This window comes from Peromyscus californicus, unplaced genomic scaffold (genome assembly GCF_007827085.1).
Source record: "Peromyscus californicus insignis strain IS unplaced genomic scaffold, ASM782708v3 Scaffold_17__1_contigs__length_78620276, whole genome shotgun sequence".
NCBI lineage: Eukaryota > Metazoa > Chordata > Mammalia > Rodentia > Cricetidae > Peromyscus > Peromyscus californicus.
In genome coordinates, this window is record NW_026294469.1 from 55,662,935 (window position 1) to 55,683,368 (window position 20,434).

At 45.8% G+C, this 20,434-nt stretch overlaps 1 protein-coding gene across 1 annotated transcript in view; it reads left to right on the top strand.

Annotated features, from left to right (window-relative positions):
- The first annotated feature begins 1,431 nt into the window (after positions 1-1,431).
- Positions 1,432-20,434, top strand: part of Gnal (G protein subunit alpha L) — a 130,321-nt gene continuing 111,318 nt past the window's right edge. The window contains exon 1 of the mRNA XM_052742363.1: positions 1,432-2,027. Coding sequence (XP_052598323.1) covers positions 1,676-2,027 — 352 coding nt within the window. The 5' untranslated portion in view covers positions 1,432-1,675. The remainder of the gene's footprint in view (positions 2,028-20,434) is intronic.

Sequence of the window (20,434 nt, forward strand, 5' to 3'; positions counted from 1 at the left end):
AGGGAAAAAGCGGAAGCAGAGTGGTACAAGCCTTTGCATCATATGATTGGGTGAGGGAATGTAACCTTTGAATTTACTGGTTGGGGGTTACAGTTAATCATTTTTGGGCAGGCCTGGATAAGTCCCAGGCTCTGTCCTTGAGCTGCCATGGAGGCTGGCTGGCCTAGCATGTTCACACTGACCCATGCAAGTAGCTCTAAGTTGGTGAGGGGTCCCAGACAGTAAACACCTGGCTGAACCTTGAGCGGTCAGAGTACATGCAGAAAGGGGGCTACTGCAAGGACTGTGTCTTTTGTTCACGGTCCTCCCAGAAAGTGCTTGCTCAAGTCTCAGGAAACTGAAACTGAGGCCTGATCTCTGGAGAGAAGACTGAGCAGCCTGTTATGGCATCTGCTCCGTCCTTTCATCGTGTAAATGAATAATTGTATTTGCATCGATCACAGCACATCTTCCAGTTTCGTGGCACTAGCTAGCCTCTTACAGCTTCCCCTCCTGTCAGAAGAGCTTCCAGGTTACCTAATGGTCACCAGGGCCTATCTTGCTGGGGTACTGTCTTCCAAAGCAGGCACGGGTGGTCTGCAGTGGTCATGACTGGAGCAAGGCCTTCTGGAGCAGGAGTCATGGCTTCAGTTGCCATTATCTGTTCAGTTGGCGTGTGTCACAGGGCTTTCAAGTGTATACAGCAGGCTGGCTGTCCAAGAGGGGTTGCTCTTTAAAAGCTTCCCAGCTCCAAGCTGCCGGACTTAAGGGAAGGGTCTATCCAAAGGTCTCATCTACCCATTCTTGGGAGTTGCCTTAGGTTTTCTATTGCTACCCCGAAACACCATGACCAAAAAGCAAGTTGGAGAACAAAGGGTTTATTTGGCTTACACTTCAACATTGCTGTTCATCACTGAAGGAAGCCAGGACAGGAACTCAAACAGGGCAGGAACCTGGAGGCAGAAACTGATTCAGAGGCCATGGAGGGGTACTGCTTACTGGCTTGCTCAGCCGGCTTTCTTATAGAACCCAGGACCACCAGCCCATGAATGGGGCACTACCCACCACGGGCTGAGCCCTCCCCTGTTGATTACCAATTGAGAAAACGCCTTACAGCTGGATCTCATGGAGGCATTTCCTCAGCTGAGGCTCCTTCCTCTCTGATGACTCTAGCTTCTGTCAAGTTGACACAACTAGCCAGTACAGGAGTTTTGCTCGGTCATAAAAAAAAAAAATTCCACCAAACCCCAACATTTTAACAATGCTCCACCCTGTCCCAGCTCCAGCTAGTGGTAACCTAATCGCCCCTGCAACAGGGCAAAGAGGTCTATCTGGTACTTAAAGTAAGCACCCAGGGTAGCAATATTGCCATAGGAGGCGGTATTTACGGTAACGGGAGCAGACTGCGCGGCTGCATTTACGGTAACGGGGCCGGGCTGGCCAAGGCCAGGCAGCTGGGTCAGCTCCGCCAGCTCGCTGCGCTCTCAGGTGAGAGCACCCGCCCAGGACGTGCAGACGGTGCACAATGTCCCCTCGGGGCAGTAAGGGGCCGTGGCCCTCGGGTTGGACCCACCGCAGCCACGCCCCGCAGCCCGCACCCCGGGGTCCGAGTGCAGCGCAGCCTCGCGCGTCCGCTGGAGCCACGGTCTGACCCGGGGGACCTGCCCGCGCCCCGCGCCCCGTGCCCTGAGCCCCAATGGGCCTGTGCTACAGTCTGCGACCGCTGCTCTTCGGGAGCTCGGGGGATGCACCCTGCACCGCGGACGACCGGCACGCGGAGGACGCGCAGTCCAGCGCCGTCCCAACCCCAGCCCCGGCCCCGGTGCCAGCCCCGGCTCCCGCGGGGACCCTGCTCCGGCGAGGCGGCGGCCGGAACCCGGCGAGCGCTCGGCCGGTAGCAGACCTGCAGAGCCGGCGGCGACAGGAGCAGCTGCGCGCCGAGGAGCGGGAGGCGGCAAAGGAAGCCAGGAAAGTGAGCCGAGGCATCGACCGCATGCTGCGCGAGCAGAAGCGCGACCTGCAGCAGACGCACCGGCTCCTGCTGCTGGGTAAGTCCGCACCTCCGGCGCCGGAGCCGGGGATTCGGGCGAGACCCTGCCTTGGGGAAAGTCAGGTGTGGACACTGCAAACAGAATGACTTTCACCCTGACATTTCAACGGCTCTGGCGCTCCTGGGTGATTTCGCTCTTTTGTTGCCTTGTGACCCGGGGCCAGTGGCTCCCCGATTACTAATTAATGAGCCTCTCTGGGAAATTTCCGCCCTTGGTCCATTGATTTCCGTAGCGTGAACTCCACAGGGATGTCTCATCCTAGTCCTCCATTTCCTGCCACAGTCCAGGCAGCTTGGTTTGTTCTAAGAACACCAATAAAAGGAGACTTGGAAAGCCTTTTAGCTAGACCACAAAGCTTTTATCGTAAACAAACCTTAGAGCAGAGCTGGGATAGTTGTATGATGCTGGTTGATGAGAAACAGCATCGTTGTCCGTATCACACAGTGTTATAGAAGCCATAAGGTGCCATGCTGCTGTTTGCTCTTCTCAGAACCAGCATATGAGAGGGGAAGCTCCTGCCTGTCTGTTCCCACCCTATGCCCCGCCCCCCCCAGCCTCAACATTCCCTCACCAACTGGAATAAAGTGGACATAAATCTGCAAGCATTTGGAGGTTCGCTGGTATTTTTCAGAGTTGAGTTTTAGCAAGCATAAGTGTGCTCTTATTAACTAACAACTGGGAAACATTTTCTGTGCAGTTAACTGTGCAACGAAAGGGGAACTAAGTCATGAATTCCTGCATGTCTCTGTGCATGGTGTATCTGCACATGCAGAAACCAGAGGAGGACATTGGGAATCCTGCTCCATCACCCTCCTCCTTGATCCTACGAGGGAGGCAAAGTCTATCGTGGAACCTGGACCTAGATTTGTAGCCACCAAGCCTTGAGGTTGCAGGGTTTCCTGATGGTGGGATCCAAACTCAGCCCCTCATACATGAGCATCAAGCACCATGTCTCCATCCCTAAATCATAAAGTTTTTTGTTTTGTTTTACAATTTTACTACATGTATTTATTTGTGTGTGCGTTGGCACATGCATGCCACAGCATGCATGTGGAGGTCAGAGGACAATGTACGTCTCTTCTCTCCTACCAACTTGTAGGTCCCAGGGGGAGGGAACTCAGGTTATTCAGGCTTGGCAGGGCCTGGCCCTGAATCAGGGAGAAAACTAAGATGTTAGAATTTGATCCAACTTTGTGAGCTATCAGGAGGAATGGCTGGCATCTGAGCTCAGCTATGTATAAGGGGTTATGCCATGAGAAGAAAAAAACTAGTTTACGAATCAATGCCACTCTTAAAACCTGGAGAACAAATAATAAGTTTAAACAGACCCACCCACTTTAAAAATGAATAACTTAAAACAAAACTAGCTGCTATATCATGGTGAGATGTCTGAATTCTAAAACAAAGAGAACTTTCTCTTGAAACAAAGGGCAAAATATAAACATGGGACTCCTACCTTTTCTTCAGGAGACACATTCCCAAACCTCTATGGATAATGGCAATCATATATAGAACCCTCTCCATACTGTGCTTTGCCCGTGTATGTATACCTAGGATGAAGTTTAATATGTGCATTGGGCACAGTAAGAGAGTAACAACAACTAATAGAATACTTAATGAACAATAACCTGTAATAAATGTCATATGAGGGTTGGGGATTTAGCTCAGTGGTAGAGTGCTTGCCTAGCAAGTGCAAGGCCCTGAGTTGGGTCCTAAGCTCTGGGGGGAAAAAAAATGTCATATGAATATGGTTTCTCGTATTGTGCTCTACCGGCCCTTCTTATGATGCCATAAGGTAATACAGAGTCTCAGCAATGAAACAGAGGTGAATGAAACTGGAGTTGCCGTGTGTCTGGAATACTGGGGCATCATATGTGTTGTCCGTCTCCACAAAGGTGCATAAGCAGACACATGGACATTGCACTTCACTCAGAGGACCAGTGATCTGAAACGGTCCCTGGCAGGTCAGCACCTGGTCAAACCCAGGCCGCAGTTGCTATAGAGAGGAAAACAGACAATTGTTCCTAGGTAGTCTTTAACATTCTTGGAGTTGGTATGATAAGCATGACTCCCTTGTTATCACCCTTTCGATTGTCTTTCATTATAATCTTTATGAACATCTGGGCTCACACTTCTTAAACCTCTAGGTCCAGTTAATGTCAGCTAGTGTCAACTCTCTGCACTCTTTAGAGCAAACAGGTCACTAATAGAGTATATCTGCAGATACCTTCCTATGTTGCAGACTACAGAAAGTACCCTAACCCATCCTCACACCCCCTATCAGTGACATATACTGTTATAAGAGTTACTTGAGGTACAGGTGAGCAACCCCATATGGCATTTGGTGTAATAAATGCTCTTGCTGATTGCATCATGGAAAAAGAGTGAGTTGAAAACACCACCGTGGATCAAAACCAGATAACTAAGTGACCAGCAAGCAAGTAGCATATACCGTGTGGATACTCTCTACAAAGGGATGACATACCTCCTGGGCAGGACGGAGTGGTCAACACAAGGAAGGTTTCATTGTATTAATTAGAGGGCCATTGAAAACTTAGTTTATTTCTGAAATTTTTCATTTAATATTTTATTTTTTAAACATTGATTTATTCATGTATTTTATGTATATGAGTGCTCTGTCTTCATGTGCACCAGAAGAAGGAATCGGATCCCATTATAGATAGTTGTGAGCCACCATGTGGTTGCTGGGAATTGAACTCAGGACCTCTGGAAGAGCAGTCGAGTGCTCTTAACCACTGAGCCATCTCTCCAGCCCCCATTTAATATTTTCTAACCACTGTTAACCATGGGTAACTTAAACTGTAGGCAAACACCAAATTGCAGATAGTTAACTACCATATACCAAAACCAAATATGATTGTTGCCTCAAAAGAGGAGACCAAAAAAGCTTCAGACTTCTGCTCTCCAGCTTTTCAGTGCCAACTTCTAAAATATGGCAAGCAAATATTTCTAGAGTCCTGGGGATATGAAATTATATTTTTAGAATCTCATGCCTATTTTGAATCATAGTTGAGGGCATGGGCATTAAATACATTTTTGAATGGCAAAATAAATATCAGCTGCCTCTAATGAATTTTGAAGGACTGTACTCTAAAAAACATTGTCTGATAGCCTAATACAGCTTGCTTATTACCTCATGTTTGAAATAACAAGAGCTCAAAGTTCACACATATTTTCAGTTTGTTTAATGGATCAAACTTTAAAAGTTCAAAGTGGGGGAGAATTATGGTCTCAAGAAATAGGTAAACAAGGTAAGGTCATGAGTTATGATTAACAGGTTTTTTTCTCTTTTAGTGTATTTTATCTGTATGGTGTTTTGTCTGCTTGTATGTCAATGCACCATGTGTATCCATTACCCTTGGAGGCAAGAAGATGGATGACATCAGATACTTTGGGACTGGATGACAGACAGCTATGAGCTCCCGTGTGGGTGCTGGGACTCAATCTCAGGTCCTCTAGAAGAACACCAAATTCCTTTAACCACTGAGCTATCTCTCCAGCCCCTAACAGAAGGTTTTTCAGTGTGATTGACTAGTCAAACTCCTAGAAATAATAGAGGTGGGGCTTAGTATTTGCAAGGCTTTGGGTTCAGTCCTAGAAGCACCCCACCATCAGAAATATATGAAGTGGAAAAGGCTTGATTTGTGATACATTGTGAAGGATGATTCTGTAAAGAAAAGTGGGAGATGGTCTCTGAAGAATGCTCTGCTGGGCTCTAAAACATAAATTTCTTTAGCACCTTTTTATGGTTATTCTCTTTAAAGACTACTTCATAGTCTAATATGGTTTTTATATCAACGTCTAATCTGAGTGGCATTAGCTCAAATGACTCACTTTGTGGAGTACGCTGCATCTTCCACCCAATGTTATCAACAAGAAAACCTGGGTCTAAGATTAGTTCAGTGGTAGCAGGCACTGGTCCTGGGTCCCCAGCACCAGTCTTGAAAAACTAGCAAATCACAATAATAATAATTTATAAAAAAAAAAAAAAACCTGTTACATCAGGCTGAAATGCTTTATATATTTTAGTAGATTTGAGTTAAATACAGAAAGGTTGCTGACATTTGTTACCATTTAGAATGGGCTTGACTGGAAGTTTTGGCTCCGACTTGTAGGCCCTTGATCTCAGAGGTCTGCTTCTGTTACTCCTGCGTTTGCTAGTGAGTCTTTGCTCTTACTTGCCCACTGCTTCATTGATCCTAGACAGGTACATTGAGAGCCCAGCATTGGGGACAGAGTTCACAGACTCAGGGCAGGCCTGCTTGCTCCAGTGCCCCTCCGTCCTGGTCCATTATATTGAGGATGCTCTCATCCCCACCCACAATAACTGCTGAGGCCAGGATGTCATCCCAAGGTCCAGCTCTACCATAAGGTTGATCAGATTCCTTGACTCTCTTCCATACAGCCCTCAGCTTGCTCCCCAGCAACAGTACAAACATCGAGGCATCCTTGGAACTGTGAGGACCTCTTGGTTGGAGGGGTGTGGCCCTGTTTTTAATCTTAGGGGGGACATTTTTCAGGAATACATGGTATTACTGGGTTCAGGGATGGTATGTGGATGTGATGGAGTCAAATTTGTTTTGGTTTTTGATGTTTTTTTTTCTTTAAAAATTTTTTACTCATTTTACATACCAACCAATCCCCCTCTCATCCCCCCCACCCCACCCTCATCCTCTCCTCCAAAAGTTAAGGCCTGATGGAGTCAAATTTGAACAGCATGGTAGGAACTGGGAGGTGTGGCCCTGGAGAAGGGGTCAGGGACTGGATGTGGGGCACAGACAGTAGAAAGGGGCCCGAGGTAACTCAGCTTTGTAAGCTGGAAGTCTGTGATGGAGGTGCTGACAGGGCTGTTTTCCAGCGTGGGATCCTGGACTTGTAGACAGCGTTCTTCACATGGTGTTAGCTATTAAAGTCTCTGCTCTGGCCGGGCGGTGGTGGCGCACACCTTTAGTCCCAGCACCTGGAAAGCAGAGCCAGGCGGATCTCTGTGAGTTCGAGGCCAGCCTGGTCTACAGAGCAAGATCCAGGACAGGCACCAAAACTACACAGCAAAACCTTGTCTCAAAAAAAAAAAGTCTTTGCTCTGCATGTAGGTGCTGTCTCCCCTTCCTATGAAGCCATCAGCTCTGTAAGATTAGAGTTTTACCTTATGACCTTAGTTACCTCCTTAGGCTCTGTGGCAAAATGACATTGAGGATTATAATTCAATATATGAATCTGGGGTAGAAAATGCAAAACTGTGTCCCAACTAGCAATTAAAGCAGAGGGTCTATGTCCTGTCTTACCAAAGGCAGCTTCATTTCCCTGATGCCTGTGAGACCCACGCTAGTTCCCACAGTAGTCAGGTGTTATGAATCCCTAGAATAAGATGGAAACATCAGTTTTCCACTGATGACTAATTATTTGGAGAGTCTATGATGTAGCTCTGTCTATCCTCCAACTCAGAGATCCACCTGCCTCTGCCTCCCAAGTGCTGGGATTAAAGGCATGTGCTACCACACCGAGCAAGACTATTTTTTTTAAGCATTAGCGCATATTTTTTGTGAGCCACAGTCTTCATGACCAACCCATGGTTAGCTAACTCTTGCCTCTGGTTTCCCCCAGGCCACCCTAAGAAGGCCTATTGATGGTAAGCCTGGACCTATACCAGTTAAGATCATAGTTGACTAGGTGTATTAATCCATTTTGCAATGCTATAACGAAATAACTGAGGCCAAGTAACTTTATAGCAAAGAGAGGTTTGCAATGACTTATCCTTCTGAAGACCAATAGCGAAGAGCTTGCATTTGGTGATTGTCTATTTGCTAACCTCTTGGTGGTCTCAAGGTGGTTCAGTCTTGATATGCTGTGGGGAGGGGGAAAAGAGGAGAAAAGAGAGGAGAGAGAAGAGAGGGAAGGGGAGGGGAGGGGACCTGAGGAGAGGAGAGGGAGAGGAGAAGAGAGGAGAGGAGATGTCCTGGCCTCTCTCCCTCCTCTTATAAAGCCCTCGGTTACTTAGGCATGGAATTCCACCCTAATGACCTCATCTAGCTTCTCAACAGCTCCTACAGACCCCACCTCTAGACACCAGATTTGGAGTAAGTGTCTACTCTCTTAATACCTCAAATTTTCAATTAAATTCAGCACATGAGGCTTAAAGTACAGACTCAGAGATGTTCATGGTGGTATACACAATACCAGCCCTTAGGGAGGGTGAGGTAGGATTACCAAGAGTTTGAAGCCAGCCTGGGCAATAAGTGAATTCCAGGCCAGCCAGACCGATGTAGCAAGACCTTGTCGAGAGAGAGAAACAGGGGAGGAGGGAGGAAAAAGAAAAGAAGGAAGAAGGAAGGGGGAAAAGGTAAAGAAAAATATGACATATTCAAACCATACCCAAGCCACAGCACTAGTTATGAAAATATTTCATCTACCTGAGCACACAGAGCAAGCAAAGCTGTGCTCACTGCTAGTGTGTTCTCTCCTCCAGCGAGTCTATGGCATTGTAAGAAAGCAGTTGTCCTGGCCCTTCTCCCTTGTCTTTCACTGATAGATGGACATTAATCAGGAAGAGACCTCGCGTCCCACCTCTTGGTCTGATACTCTTTCGGTCCCCATTCTGTTTGAAGCAGTCAGCTGTGGATAAGACCCAGGTTTTTAATCTGGTCATTTCTATTACATTTTTTTGAGTGTGATACACCCTTTCACAACGAGCAATCTCTTTGGGACAGTCATGGTGGTCTCTTACCTGACGTGACTTTAACTCATGTCTTCAGCTACTCTAAACGCACAGAGTGAAGACACACAAGAACTTTCATCGCTCTACTTTTTTTCAAGTCTATTTTAGATTTGTGTGTTTGTGCTGGCTAGTTTCTACGTCAACTTGACATGAGCTGGGGTCATCTGGGAAGAAGGGATCTCAATTGAGAAAATGCCTCTAGAGGATTGGCCTGTAGACAGGTCTTGGGGGTATTTTCTTGATTGGTGATTGATGTGGGAGGGCTCAGCTCACTGTGGAAGTGCCCCCGCCCCAGGGAGGGGCAGGTAGTCCTGTGACATAAAAAAGCAGATTAGGCAAGCCAGGGGGAGTCAAGCCAGTGAGCAGCACTCCTCCATGGCCTCTGCATCAGTTCCTGGCTCCAGGTTCCTGCTCTGACTTCCCTGGGTGATGGATTATAAACTTCAAGATGAAATCCTTTCCTCCTCAAGCTGCTTTTGGTCATGGTGTTTTTATCCCAGCACTAGAAACCCTCAAACAGAAATTGGTACCAGGTCGTGCAATTTTGTTGTGACAGACCTGACGGTGTGTTTGGGGGAGGATTGTGGGAGGAGCTTAGAACATTGTGGGCTAGAAAAGCCAATAAGTGCTCAGAGCTCAGCGGGCTGTTTTCGAGGCGTTTCAAAAATCAGAGAATTGAGAGAAATACAGTCGTTGGAGACCTGGATTGGGAAGCTTCAGAGGGAAGTTTGAGAGTCCCTTAAAGATTATCCAAGCCGTTTGCTGTTTTAAGAATCTGTGGTTTTGGCCAGCTGTGATTAACAAGAGACCAGAACCACTAAAGTGAAACATTTGCTTTGCTGGAACAATCGATGCTGGTCAGCTGGAGCTGAGAATCGGCTGTAATTAAGAAAAGACCACCATCACTGAGGTGAACTTTTCTGGGAAGCGTTTCCTCAGGGTCAGCACATAGCAGCTGTGGTCCAGAGGGGGCTGAGGCTATACCTTGTGCTAGCAGCTGAACTTGGTAATGTGTAAGAGTTTTCTAGGTGGTACCGCTTTTAAAAGCATGAAGGGATGATGGAGAACCACCGAGGCTTGCTACCATGTGCCTTGGCTGGAATTCCTGAAAAGAGGCTGGGAGAGGCCATCGGTGAAGGTATACCCTCAGTTGTGGTAGAAAGCCATCTATTGAAGGGGTCATGGAGAGAAGTTGTGGCTTGGTATCACGTGACAGGGTCAGAGTCCCTGGAGAGAGCTGAGGAGGGGGGTACTGGTGAAAGTGCAGTCCAGTTGCAGAGACCCCAGCATTTTGGAGATGCCAGTACCATGGATGGCTGCCAAGGACAGCAGCAGGTGTGGAGTGGAGCCAGCTTGAGCCTATAAGACAAGTTGTGTGTGCTGTGAATGGCAGACCTACAAAAATGGAGGTGTCAAGGCCCTTAGGAGCCCAGAAGGTTGTGAGTGAGTCCCAGGCAGTGAAACTTTTGTACTGTTGAACTTCGACTTGGTTTAATTTGATTATAGCTGTGCCCCATTCTTCCTTCTTAGAGTAAGAAAGTCTTTAATTTATTCTGATTTAACAGGTGCCCACAGTTGAGAGGCTTTGAAACTTTTAAAGAGATGGAATTTTAGAGAAACTTTGCAGTTTTAGAGAGACTCTGGATATTTTAAAAAAGACTAAACTTTTAAAATGTTAAAACGTTTAAAAACTGTGGGACTTTTAAAAGTTGGGATGTTTTATATTGTCATATTAACATAGCATCTTAGGGACAACAAAAAATATTCTGGCTTAATGTGGGGGACCTACCCATTTCTCTTTGGGAGGCCTGCTCCTACTTTTTCCCCAGGGTGCTCTTGAGGAGGGAGAAATATTTAGACAGAAGGATAGAGGGGAGAGAAACAAATAGAAACACAGGATAGCCTCGGGAGGGCCTGGATCATTATCCACCAGCCCCTCCTGTATCTTCTAAAGGGCCTTTTATAGGAATGCTAAGGTGGGGAGTAAAAGACCTCCCGCTATCACAGCCAAGTGCAGCCCCTTCCAATCACCTGGTAACCACACACGCGGTCAAACAATCCTCTAATGCAGCCTGCTGGGTAAAGCAAGCTCAGATCTCACTAGGAAACCTTTGTGGGCCTCCACAGCTTAATGAGCAATGTGTTTATGTGTTGAGCTGACAGAGTCAAACGTGCTGGCTGGTTTTATATCAACTTGAGATAAGCTGGGATCATCTGAAGGAAGGGATCTTAATCAAGAAAATGCTTCCATAGAATTGGCGCGTATGCTAGTCGGAAGGCATTTTTCTTGACTGATGGTTGATATGGGAGGGGCGGTGCCATTCCTGGGCATGTGGTCCTGGGTTGTATAAGAAAGCAGGCTGAGCAAGCCATGAGGATCAAACCAGTAAACACGGATTCTCCATGGCCTCTGTCTGCATCAGTTCCTGGCTCCAAGTTCCTGCTCTGGCTTCCCTGGATGATGGACTACAAGTCGTAAGGTGAAATAAACTCTTTCCTCCTCAAGTTGTTTTTGATCATGGTGTTTTACCACAGCAATGGAAACCCCAATGAAGACCGTGTGTATCTGGTCTGGCTTTATTTGGTTTGGTTTAGTACGATGATTAACCTTGGACAGGAAATGAACTTTAGTGAGCAGCATCACGCACCCTAGAATATGCCATGTTGTCCCATGTTCATGCAGCCACCACGTGACAGAGCAAGGCGTGAAGCCAGGCTATATCTGTGCCACTATACAACCCTGGAAGGTCACAGCACAGCCAGTCGCTGATCATAAATATGCTCCAACCGAGAGGATTGAGGTAAACAGAGAAGATGCGTGAATGATGGAGAGGAAGGGCCAGGCACTATTGTGAGTGACAGTAGAATGGGCAGCTGTGTGGTTCCCTGCCACTCTGGGAAAAGAAAGAACTTGGGGAAGAAGAACATTCAACAGTTGAGCAAGCTTAAGGACTGAAAAGAATCCCGTGAGGCTTGTGGGTTCCCAGGTTAGTAGACTTCCGGAAGCTTGAAAGGGACAGGAAAACGTTTGCCCCAGAGGAGACGGGAAAGCTCAGCGCCACCCCTCTCGTGCTGTGCTGTCATGGAGGCAGTTTGGAAGGGTATGGATGAAATGGGCAGCAGCGGACCAGAGGTTGGGAGAATTCACCAGCTTTGCTAACACCATCTGACAGGTCAACAATTTAGAGCAAAATGATTGAGTAGTGAACAGGACGGGACAGACAGTCTCCGACCATCTATGAAAAGTCTCCAAACACGTAGGTCTTCCAAGATGAGACCTAAGTACTGAGGCCTGACAGTAGATGGTGACATGGAAAATGATCATGAGAAGATGCCCCACTACAGGAGCTTGTGGTGTGGCTCCATAGCAGAGCATTGGCCTAGCATGCACAAGGCCCTCGTGTCAGTCCCCAGCACTGCGGATGGTGGGGGGAGGGGGAGGGGGAAACCAGAACCAAAGTACCATGACAGAATCAAATGAGAATAAAAATAGATGTGGTTAAAAAAAAAAAAAAAGACTGGGGCTAGAGAGGTATCTCAGTGGTTAACAATTCCTGGTCTTGCAGAAGACCCAGGTCCAGTTCCCAGCACCCACATGGCTATTCGCAATCATACATAACTCTAGTTCCAGAGATCCGACACTCTTCTGACCTCTGTGACATGAATACAATGTACATATATACATGCAAACAAGACACTCATACACTTAAAATGAATAATAAATGAATCTTTAAAAATGTTTAGCAAAGTAAAACCCACAAGGACTGTTATTTACTTCACAGCACACTTAGCACTAATAGTATCATGAGGGCAAGGGATGGTCTCGAACTGAAGTCAATTCTCTCTCTGACAAACATGGAGATGAGATCCTGCCCACTGAGGTGGTGACTCCGTGTGTCCAGGGGCCAGTGAAACCATCCAGGGCTTCAGGTTCCCTGAGGAGGGTTAGGAGCTGGAGCCAGGGCATCTTTAGGGCAGTGAGGCCGATCTGGGCAATGCAGCCAGGGAGGACATGTGTTGTTCCTTTGTCCACAACCACCGAATGGCCAGGAAAACAGAGCACTCCAACTGCACACTCAGAGTAATATGTCTGGCTGCTTCATCCATGATACCAGATGCACCTCTCTGGGGAATGATGATGAGGCAGGCTGTGTGTGTATGTGGAGGGCAAGGGACAGATAGGAAATCTCTGGACCTTCTGCTCCACTTTGCTGTGAACCAGGACAGCTCTAAAAGGTTAAGTCTGTCAATAAGAAAACAATCTGCCCTAGGTTATGTCCTTAGATCAGGATCCAGAGCAAAGCAGTTAGTGAGAAGGAAGAGGAAACAGAGTGGCCAGAGCAAGGAGGTAGGAGTTATTCTGAAAAGCCCATCTCAGGGCCACAAGCACAAGTCGGTCCTCTTAAAGAGGCCACATAAGTTCATTTAAGCCAAGCCAAAAGAGACAGTGTCCTGCTGTTGGAAGCTGCAGCTTATAAATAGGAAAAGCATCATTTAAAGAACTTTCCTGGGCTGGAGAGGTGGTTCAGTGGTTCAGATCACTGACTGCTCTTGCACAAGGACCCAGGTTTGATTCCCAGCACCCACCTGGCAGGTAACAGCCACATGTAACTCCAGTTCCAGGGAATCTTATGCCCTCTTCTGGTCTCCTTGGGTACTGCACATAACACACATACACGGGCATTTTAAAAATCCTTGTATAGGTACCACCTACCCCCACCAAATAAATGTCTTTGCAACAGACCATGACAAAGAAAACCACAACTAGTCAAAACTTCAGAGAACAAGCCACAAATAGATATAAAGAAAAAGATGACTTTATCTTTTTTTTTGGGGGGGGGGACTCTATTAATTGCCATCTACTACAGAAATAAGCTCCTCGGATATGGGTTGAGAGATGAGGAGTCTATGGTTATAAAGATAAGAACAGTTTATTGTGTTCATTTAGCAGAATAAAGTATTGGGTTTTCTCCTGTGGTCTACGACCTAGCCAGCCAAGGGTTATGTCCCCAGTAACACTGCTGGGAATGAGTTCTGCCTAATGGAGTTGTCCTTAAATACAATCAGAAGATGGCTGCTTACATAGCATTTGGGCAACTATCTCACTAGAGGCCATATTCTGGCAGGATAGTCATTATTGTAGCTCACAGGATTCACAACTACATAAGACTGATGATTGCTCTTCTCCCCTAGCAGTATGCACAGAACCTTCCAGCACCATGAGGGCTCTCCATCAGAGATGAAGCTTCTGGGCTGTTTAGGTTGATTTCACCATGCCCTATGTGACTCAAGTGTGTGGTGTCTTCAGCAATAGGGTTTTACCAAAAAGTTCTGGAGGGTAGCCAAAGCAGCGTCAATAGACTACAGTATTTGTGGAGGTCAATGGAACCCCACTGACCTGTTGTAGAATATTGTTTTAAGGTGTGTTACTTTTGTTTACGTTGCATTTGTCAACTCTGTGAAGCTGTGTTGCTGTGCCTGTCTAAAACACCTGAAGGTTTAAGAAAGAACTGAATGGCCAATAGCAAGGCAGGATAAAGAATGGGTGGGGCTGGCAGGCAGAGAGAATATATAGGAGAAATCTGGGCAGGGGTGGGGGTGGGGGTGGGGGTGGGAGGGGGAGAAGTAGCCAGAGAAGGAGGAGGACTCCAGGGGCCAGCCACCCAGCTACACAGCAAGCCGTGAAATAAGAAACAAAGAAAGGTATACAGGAATAGAAAAGGAAACGCCCAGAGGCAAAAGATAGATGGGATAATTTAAGTTAAGGAAAGCTGGCAAGAAGGCCAGGCATTTATAAGTAAAGATAAGCCTCCACGTGTGATTTATTTGGGAGCTGGGTGGTGGGCCCCCCAAAAGAGTAAAAAACAACCAACAACACTGGCCAACAACTCAAGAAGAAGTAACCTCTACCTAGCACAAGGCTTTTTATTGAATAGCCTATCATTGTCTCAATTACAGGGTAAGTCCATTTAAACTCTTTTTATATGTGCATGTATTTTAGAAAGTGTCTACAGTAGCAGTGCTTTCAAAGGTCCTTAGTGTTACCCCTCCCCAAACTTCCTCCACTATTCTGCCTTCGTATCCCTTAACCCATTTAACCCTTCTTGTCCCATTATTTCCCCCTTCTCCTTTATCACCCGGGTTCTATCCCCCTTCCTTCAAAATCTCCCCTGTTGCCCCTGTATTAGTCAGGCTTCTCTAAAGGAACAGAAATAAAGGAATATATGATGTGTGTGTGTGTGTGTGTGTGTGTGTGTGTGTGTGTGTGTGTGTGTGTATGTGTGTGTGCGTGTGCATGCATGTGGGCATTATATAGAGACTCTGGTACCTGCCCAGCCCATGAGGCTGATCCCAACAGACCCAATCTGGTGCCGAAGGCCTGGAGGACTCCTGGGGAGCTGCTGGTCTTCAGGCTGTGCTGGGATCCCGGAGCATTGGTTCTAATGTCAGTGAAGGGTTGCCACAGCAACAGGAAGGATGAACTTGCCAGCAGGAATGAAAGCAAGCAGACAGAGTGCAAAGCTTCCCTCTTCCGTGTCCTTCGACCTGTGTGGCCATCGGGTGAATCTTCCCACTTCAAATAATCTGATGAAGAAAATCCCTGGAAAGCATACCCAGCAGCATGCATTTTAGTTGATTCCAGATCCAGTGAAGCTGACAATATTAGTCATTACAGCCCCTTCCTAGTTTTCTAATCTCTATGGGTACTAAGTACCCATAGCATGTATTGGAGTATTTATTTCATCTATCAAATCATGATGTTTCTCAAAAGGAAAGAAATTCGTTGAGGAATTCAGGAGCTGTTATTTGCCTTTGAAACCTCTGACATGTGTTGGAGGAATGGCTAGCTAATCTGGGGGGTGCAGGCAGCAGCTGCTCTTCCCTGGTCAGCAGTACATATGACATCATCACAAGAAAGTTCTGATTAACTCTTGTGTGGTGCCTGGAAGGGAATCATTGTAAGAAAGGTGAGCAGGTGCTGGTCCACAGTGTGGAAACCTGACTGCTGGAGTAGATGCATTTTATAGGCCCTTCTGGGAGCAGACACTATGTTCGGAGTCTCCACAGAGAGGCAGCAAGAGAAGCATAGGTCAAAGCTCACATTTACCAAAAGCCCACTGTCCTTTCTCACCTGGAAAAAGAGGTCCCTGGAAGTAGGTGACCTGCAGAAATGTGTACATGTCCATCTCACCAGCACAGGAGTGAAGCAATACAACAGGACAGAACAACCCAGCCAGGCCTGGGCAGGACCCACAGAGCAGACGCATTAAGCAGTACTTACCCACCCCCTGCACCTCCGAGGCCAGAGGACACGAACCACAAGCTTCCAAGTATGCTGGGAAGGAAGCCTGTGATGCAGCCAAAGCCAGCATCACCCTACAGGCTGAGTGGCTGTCATGAAGCGATCAGCCATTTGATGTGTGGGACAATGTGTGTGTGGAGACAGACACCTATACTCACTGTTGACTCAGCCATTATTGGAATTCAGTAGTCACATGCCCCAGATTCTGAGATCTGCTTACAGACTCATCCTCGGGGGCTCATGGCCTCCAGCAGGAGACAAATGAAGTAGCCACCTGTGGCACTCAGCGGCTCTCTTTATCCCAGGAGGGACCGAGTTCCAAGACTTTCCACAATGCCCAAAAGATAGAGCCACGCCCCATAGACACTGTACTTTGCTTTATGTATATGTCGCTATGACAAACTTTAATCCATATACTAAGTACAATAAGTGAGTAATATCGAGAACTGTAATAATAATATAGTGTAATACAAGCTGTTTTTAAATTATGTATAGTTTATTTCTGGAATTCTTCATTGAATATTTTCAGATCTCAGTTAATGATAGCTAGCTGAGTAGATAGGAAATGAGCTCGCCAATGGAGACTACTGTACAGTATAAACCAACACCTGGTGGGCACAGAGGACCAGTGGTCCGGGGGTAGTGGAAGGAGCACTTTTAGAGAGATCAGCAGAGCCTGGCATCCCTCAGGCATCTTTTGGAGAACTCACTAAAAAATTAAAATGTAGACTATATTAATGTTTTTAAAGCAATAGCCATTTTGAGATTTTTTTTTTTTTTTTTTTTTTTGGTTTTGGTTTCCTACCCTTGGAAAGTATCACATTAAGGTTTCATCTAGAACAAATATGAAATACCTTGTCCTCGGTTGCACCTAAATTCAACCGATAGGGATAAAGTTCATCTCACTGACTTCTGTGGCAGGTGAGGAAGTTCCCCCCGGTTTTCAAGAAGTGTAGAAAAATGCATTTGGTCATGATGAATTTTCATTCTACAAAGAACCAGTTAAACAGCGTGGGGCAACAGCCAGGTGATATCCTTTCACTCCTGTTGTTGGGGAGGGGGTGGCTACGTAGTTCTTCCCCCGACAGCACACTGAACATCAGCTGCCTCATGAGTGGCACACTCAAATTGCTTACAGAGAGGCAATTCATCCAATCTGCCTTCCTATGCCTAATGGCCAGGATTATTTAATATTCATGTCCATTTCCCTCTTTTTGCCTGATGATATTTTCTCAGAAGTGAAGATACCCCACATGTGGTGGTTTGAATGAACAGGGCCCCCATTGGCCCATAGGGAGTGGCACTCTTAGAAGGTGTGACCTGTTTAGAGTAGGTCTGGCCTGGTTGGAGGAAGTGGGTCACTGCGGGTGGGCTTTGAGGTTTCAGGAGCTCAAGCCAGGCTCAGCGTTACTCTTCTTGCTGCCTGAGGATCCGGATGTAGAACCCCCATCTACTTCTCTAGCATCACGTCTGCCTGTGTGACACCATGCTACCCATCATGACGGTAATGGATTAGACCTCTGAATTATAAGCCAACCCCAATTAAGTGTTTTCCTCTGTAAGAGTTGCTGTGGTCATGGTGTCTGTCTCTTCACAGCAATAGAACACTGACTAAGACACAGTGTTAGGGCTCCTATAAGGTAACAGCAAGGCCTGGAGGGCAAACTCAGTAATCTGACATGCAGGTGACAAATTGTGGAGTTTCCTGTCCATGTAACCTCTGTCCCTTGGAGATCCTTTCCAGGGGTGGCTGCGGGGAGGCAGCCTCACCTGGGGCTGTAGCATCAGAGAAGATATCTTGATTCTGCTGGCAGTAACCACCCTTGGCCTCTCTAACCCATCCCTACAAGTCATCCTAAGTGCAAACTTTCCAGACTTTATGCCAGTGTGGTCAAACTTTCCTTTAGGAAAACGGGCAGTGGATCTCTGGAGTAATCTCGAAATTCTTGTATTCATTTCCTCTCTGTTGCTGTCAGAAAACATCATAGCCAAGGCAACTTAGAGAGGGAGGAGTCCATGATGCCAAGGACACGAGGTGGCACTCAGCAGACATGGTGGCAGGAGAAACTGAGAGCTCACAGCTTGATGCAAGAGGAAAGCAGAGAGACCTGGAAATGACACAAGGCTTTTAATACCAAAGCCCGCCCCCACCCCCCCACCCCACCCCCGGTGATGTACTACCTCCAACAAGATTGCACCACCTAAAACTCCCCAAACAGAGCTACCAACTGCGGACCAAGTATTCAAGTACCCAAGACGATGGAAAACATGTCTCCTTCAGACCACCACAACCGAAGACGGACACCACCTTCGAACAGGATAGACAGTGGTACTCCAAGCAAATGCAGCTAGTAAATAAGCAGGCTTAGCTATTCTAATATCTAACAAAGTAGACTTAAAACCCAACTAGACAGAAAAGATAAGATCACTTCATACTCATCAAGGGAACAGTCATTCAAAACGATACTATAGTTCTAAATACATACACCAAGCACAGGTGCATCTAATTTCATAAAGCAAGTACTAGTAGATGTTAAGTCACAGATTTGCCCCAACTCAGTAATAGTAGGTGACTTCGATACCCTACTCTCACCAATGGATAGCTTATCTAGGCAAAAAGTGAACAGAGAAAAACTGGCATTAGAGGACACCAAAGACCAAATGGACTAACAGATACATAGACCATTCCACCCAAACACTAAATAAAGAATGCACATTGTTTTCAGCAGTTTGTGGAACTTTCTCCAAATAGATCACATATTAAGACACAAATCAACTCTTAACAAATATGAGGTTAAAATAGCATCTTGTAGTCTGTCTACCCAGATTGGAATAAAGCTTGATATTAACAACAAGAAAAGCTACAGAAAATACACAATTTCCTGGAAACTGAACAACACATTATTGAATGATGACTGAGTCACTGAGGAAATCAGGTAGGAAATTTTAGAAGTTTCTAGAATGGAACAGAAATGAAAACACACCATCCCAAACCTATGGGGCACAAAAAAGGCAACCAGAAGAGGAATGTTTATAGCTCTAAGTGCTTATGTCAAAAGAGCAGAGAGGGCCAGGGAGGTGGCTCAGCGGATAAAGCACCCGCCACGCAAGTTTGATGACTTGAACACTATCTCTGGAATACACATAAAGGGGGAAAGAGGGAGCCGACCACACAAATTTGTCTTCAACTTTACACATGTGTGCCATAACACGTGTAGGCCCCCAATTACCACACACACACACACACACACACACACACACACACACACATACACACACACCACTAATAATAATGATATTTTTAAATCAGCGAGAACTCAAATAAATGATGTTAATGATTTAATGACTTTGAGTCTTTGGAAAACCAAGAACAAACAAAATCCAAAAGCAGTCCAAAGAGATAACTAAGATCAGTGTAGAAATTAATGAAATGGAAACAAAAATACAAAGAATCAGTGAAATATGTAAAAAAAAAAAAAAAGAATCAATTAAATGAAGAGATGGTTCTTTGAAAAGACAAAGTTGGCAAACCCTTAGACAGATTAGCCAAAAAGAGAGAAAAGATCCAAATTAGTAAAGTCAGAAATTACAAAGAAGACATTATAACAGATAACAAGGAAATTCAGAGAGTCATATGGACATACCTTAAAAACTTGTATTTCACTAAATTGGAAAAATCTAAAAGACATGGATGAATTTCTAGATGCATATGACCTATAAAAATTAAAACAACGTGAAATATATAATTCAAACAAATCTACAGCCATCAATGATACAGAAGCAGTAATCAAAAATCTAACAACAACAAAACAAAACCACTGTAGCAGGATTCCAGCAGACTTTGAAAGAACTAATACCAAACTGTTCCATAAAATAGAAAATGAAAGGAAGCTCCCAAGTTCATTTTAATGAATCTAGCATCAGATAGACACAACAAAAAAGGAACAGTAGGCAGTACGTGGTGCTGTCCATCTTTAATCCCAAGTACACATTAGGCAGAGGCGAGCAGACCTCTGTGAGTCTGAGGCCAGCCTAGTCTACACAGCAAGTTGCAGGCCAATCATAGCCACTGTTGTAAAAGAAAAAAAAAAGCCTCATGACCATAGATACAAAATACTGTATTCATCAGGGTCAAGTTGACTTCATTCCAGAGACTTGGGATAATTAATCAGTAAGTGTAATTTGTCACATAAATGAACTCAAAGACAAAGATCACATAGACATGTCCACAGAAATGGAAAGACCATTGACAAAATCCAACATCCCTTCATGATGAAAGTCACAGAGAGGCCAGGCGTAGAGGGAGCACACACCAACATAAAAATGTTCTATCTGACAAACTATAGCCAATATCATGTGTAATGG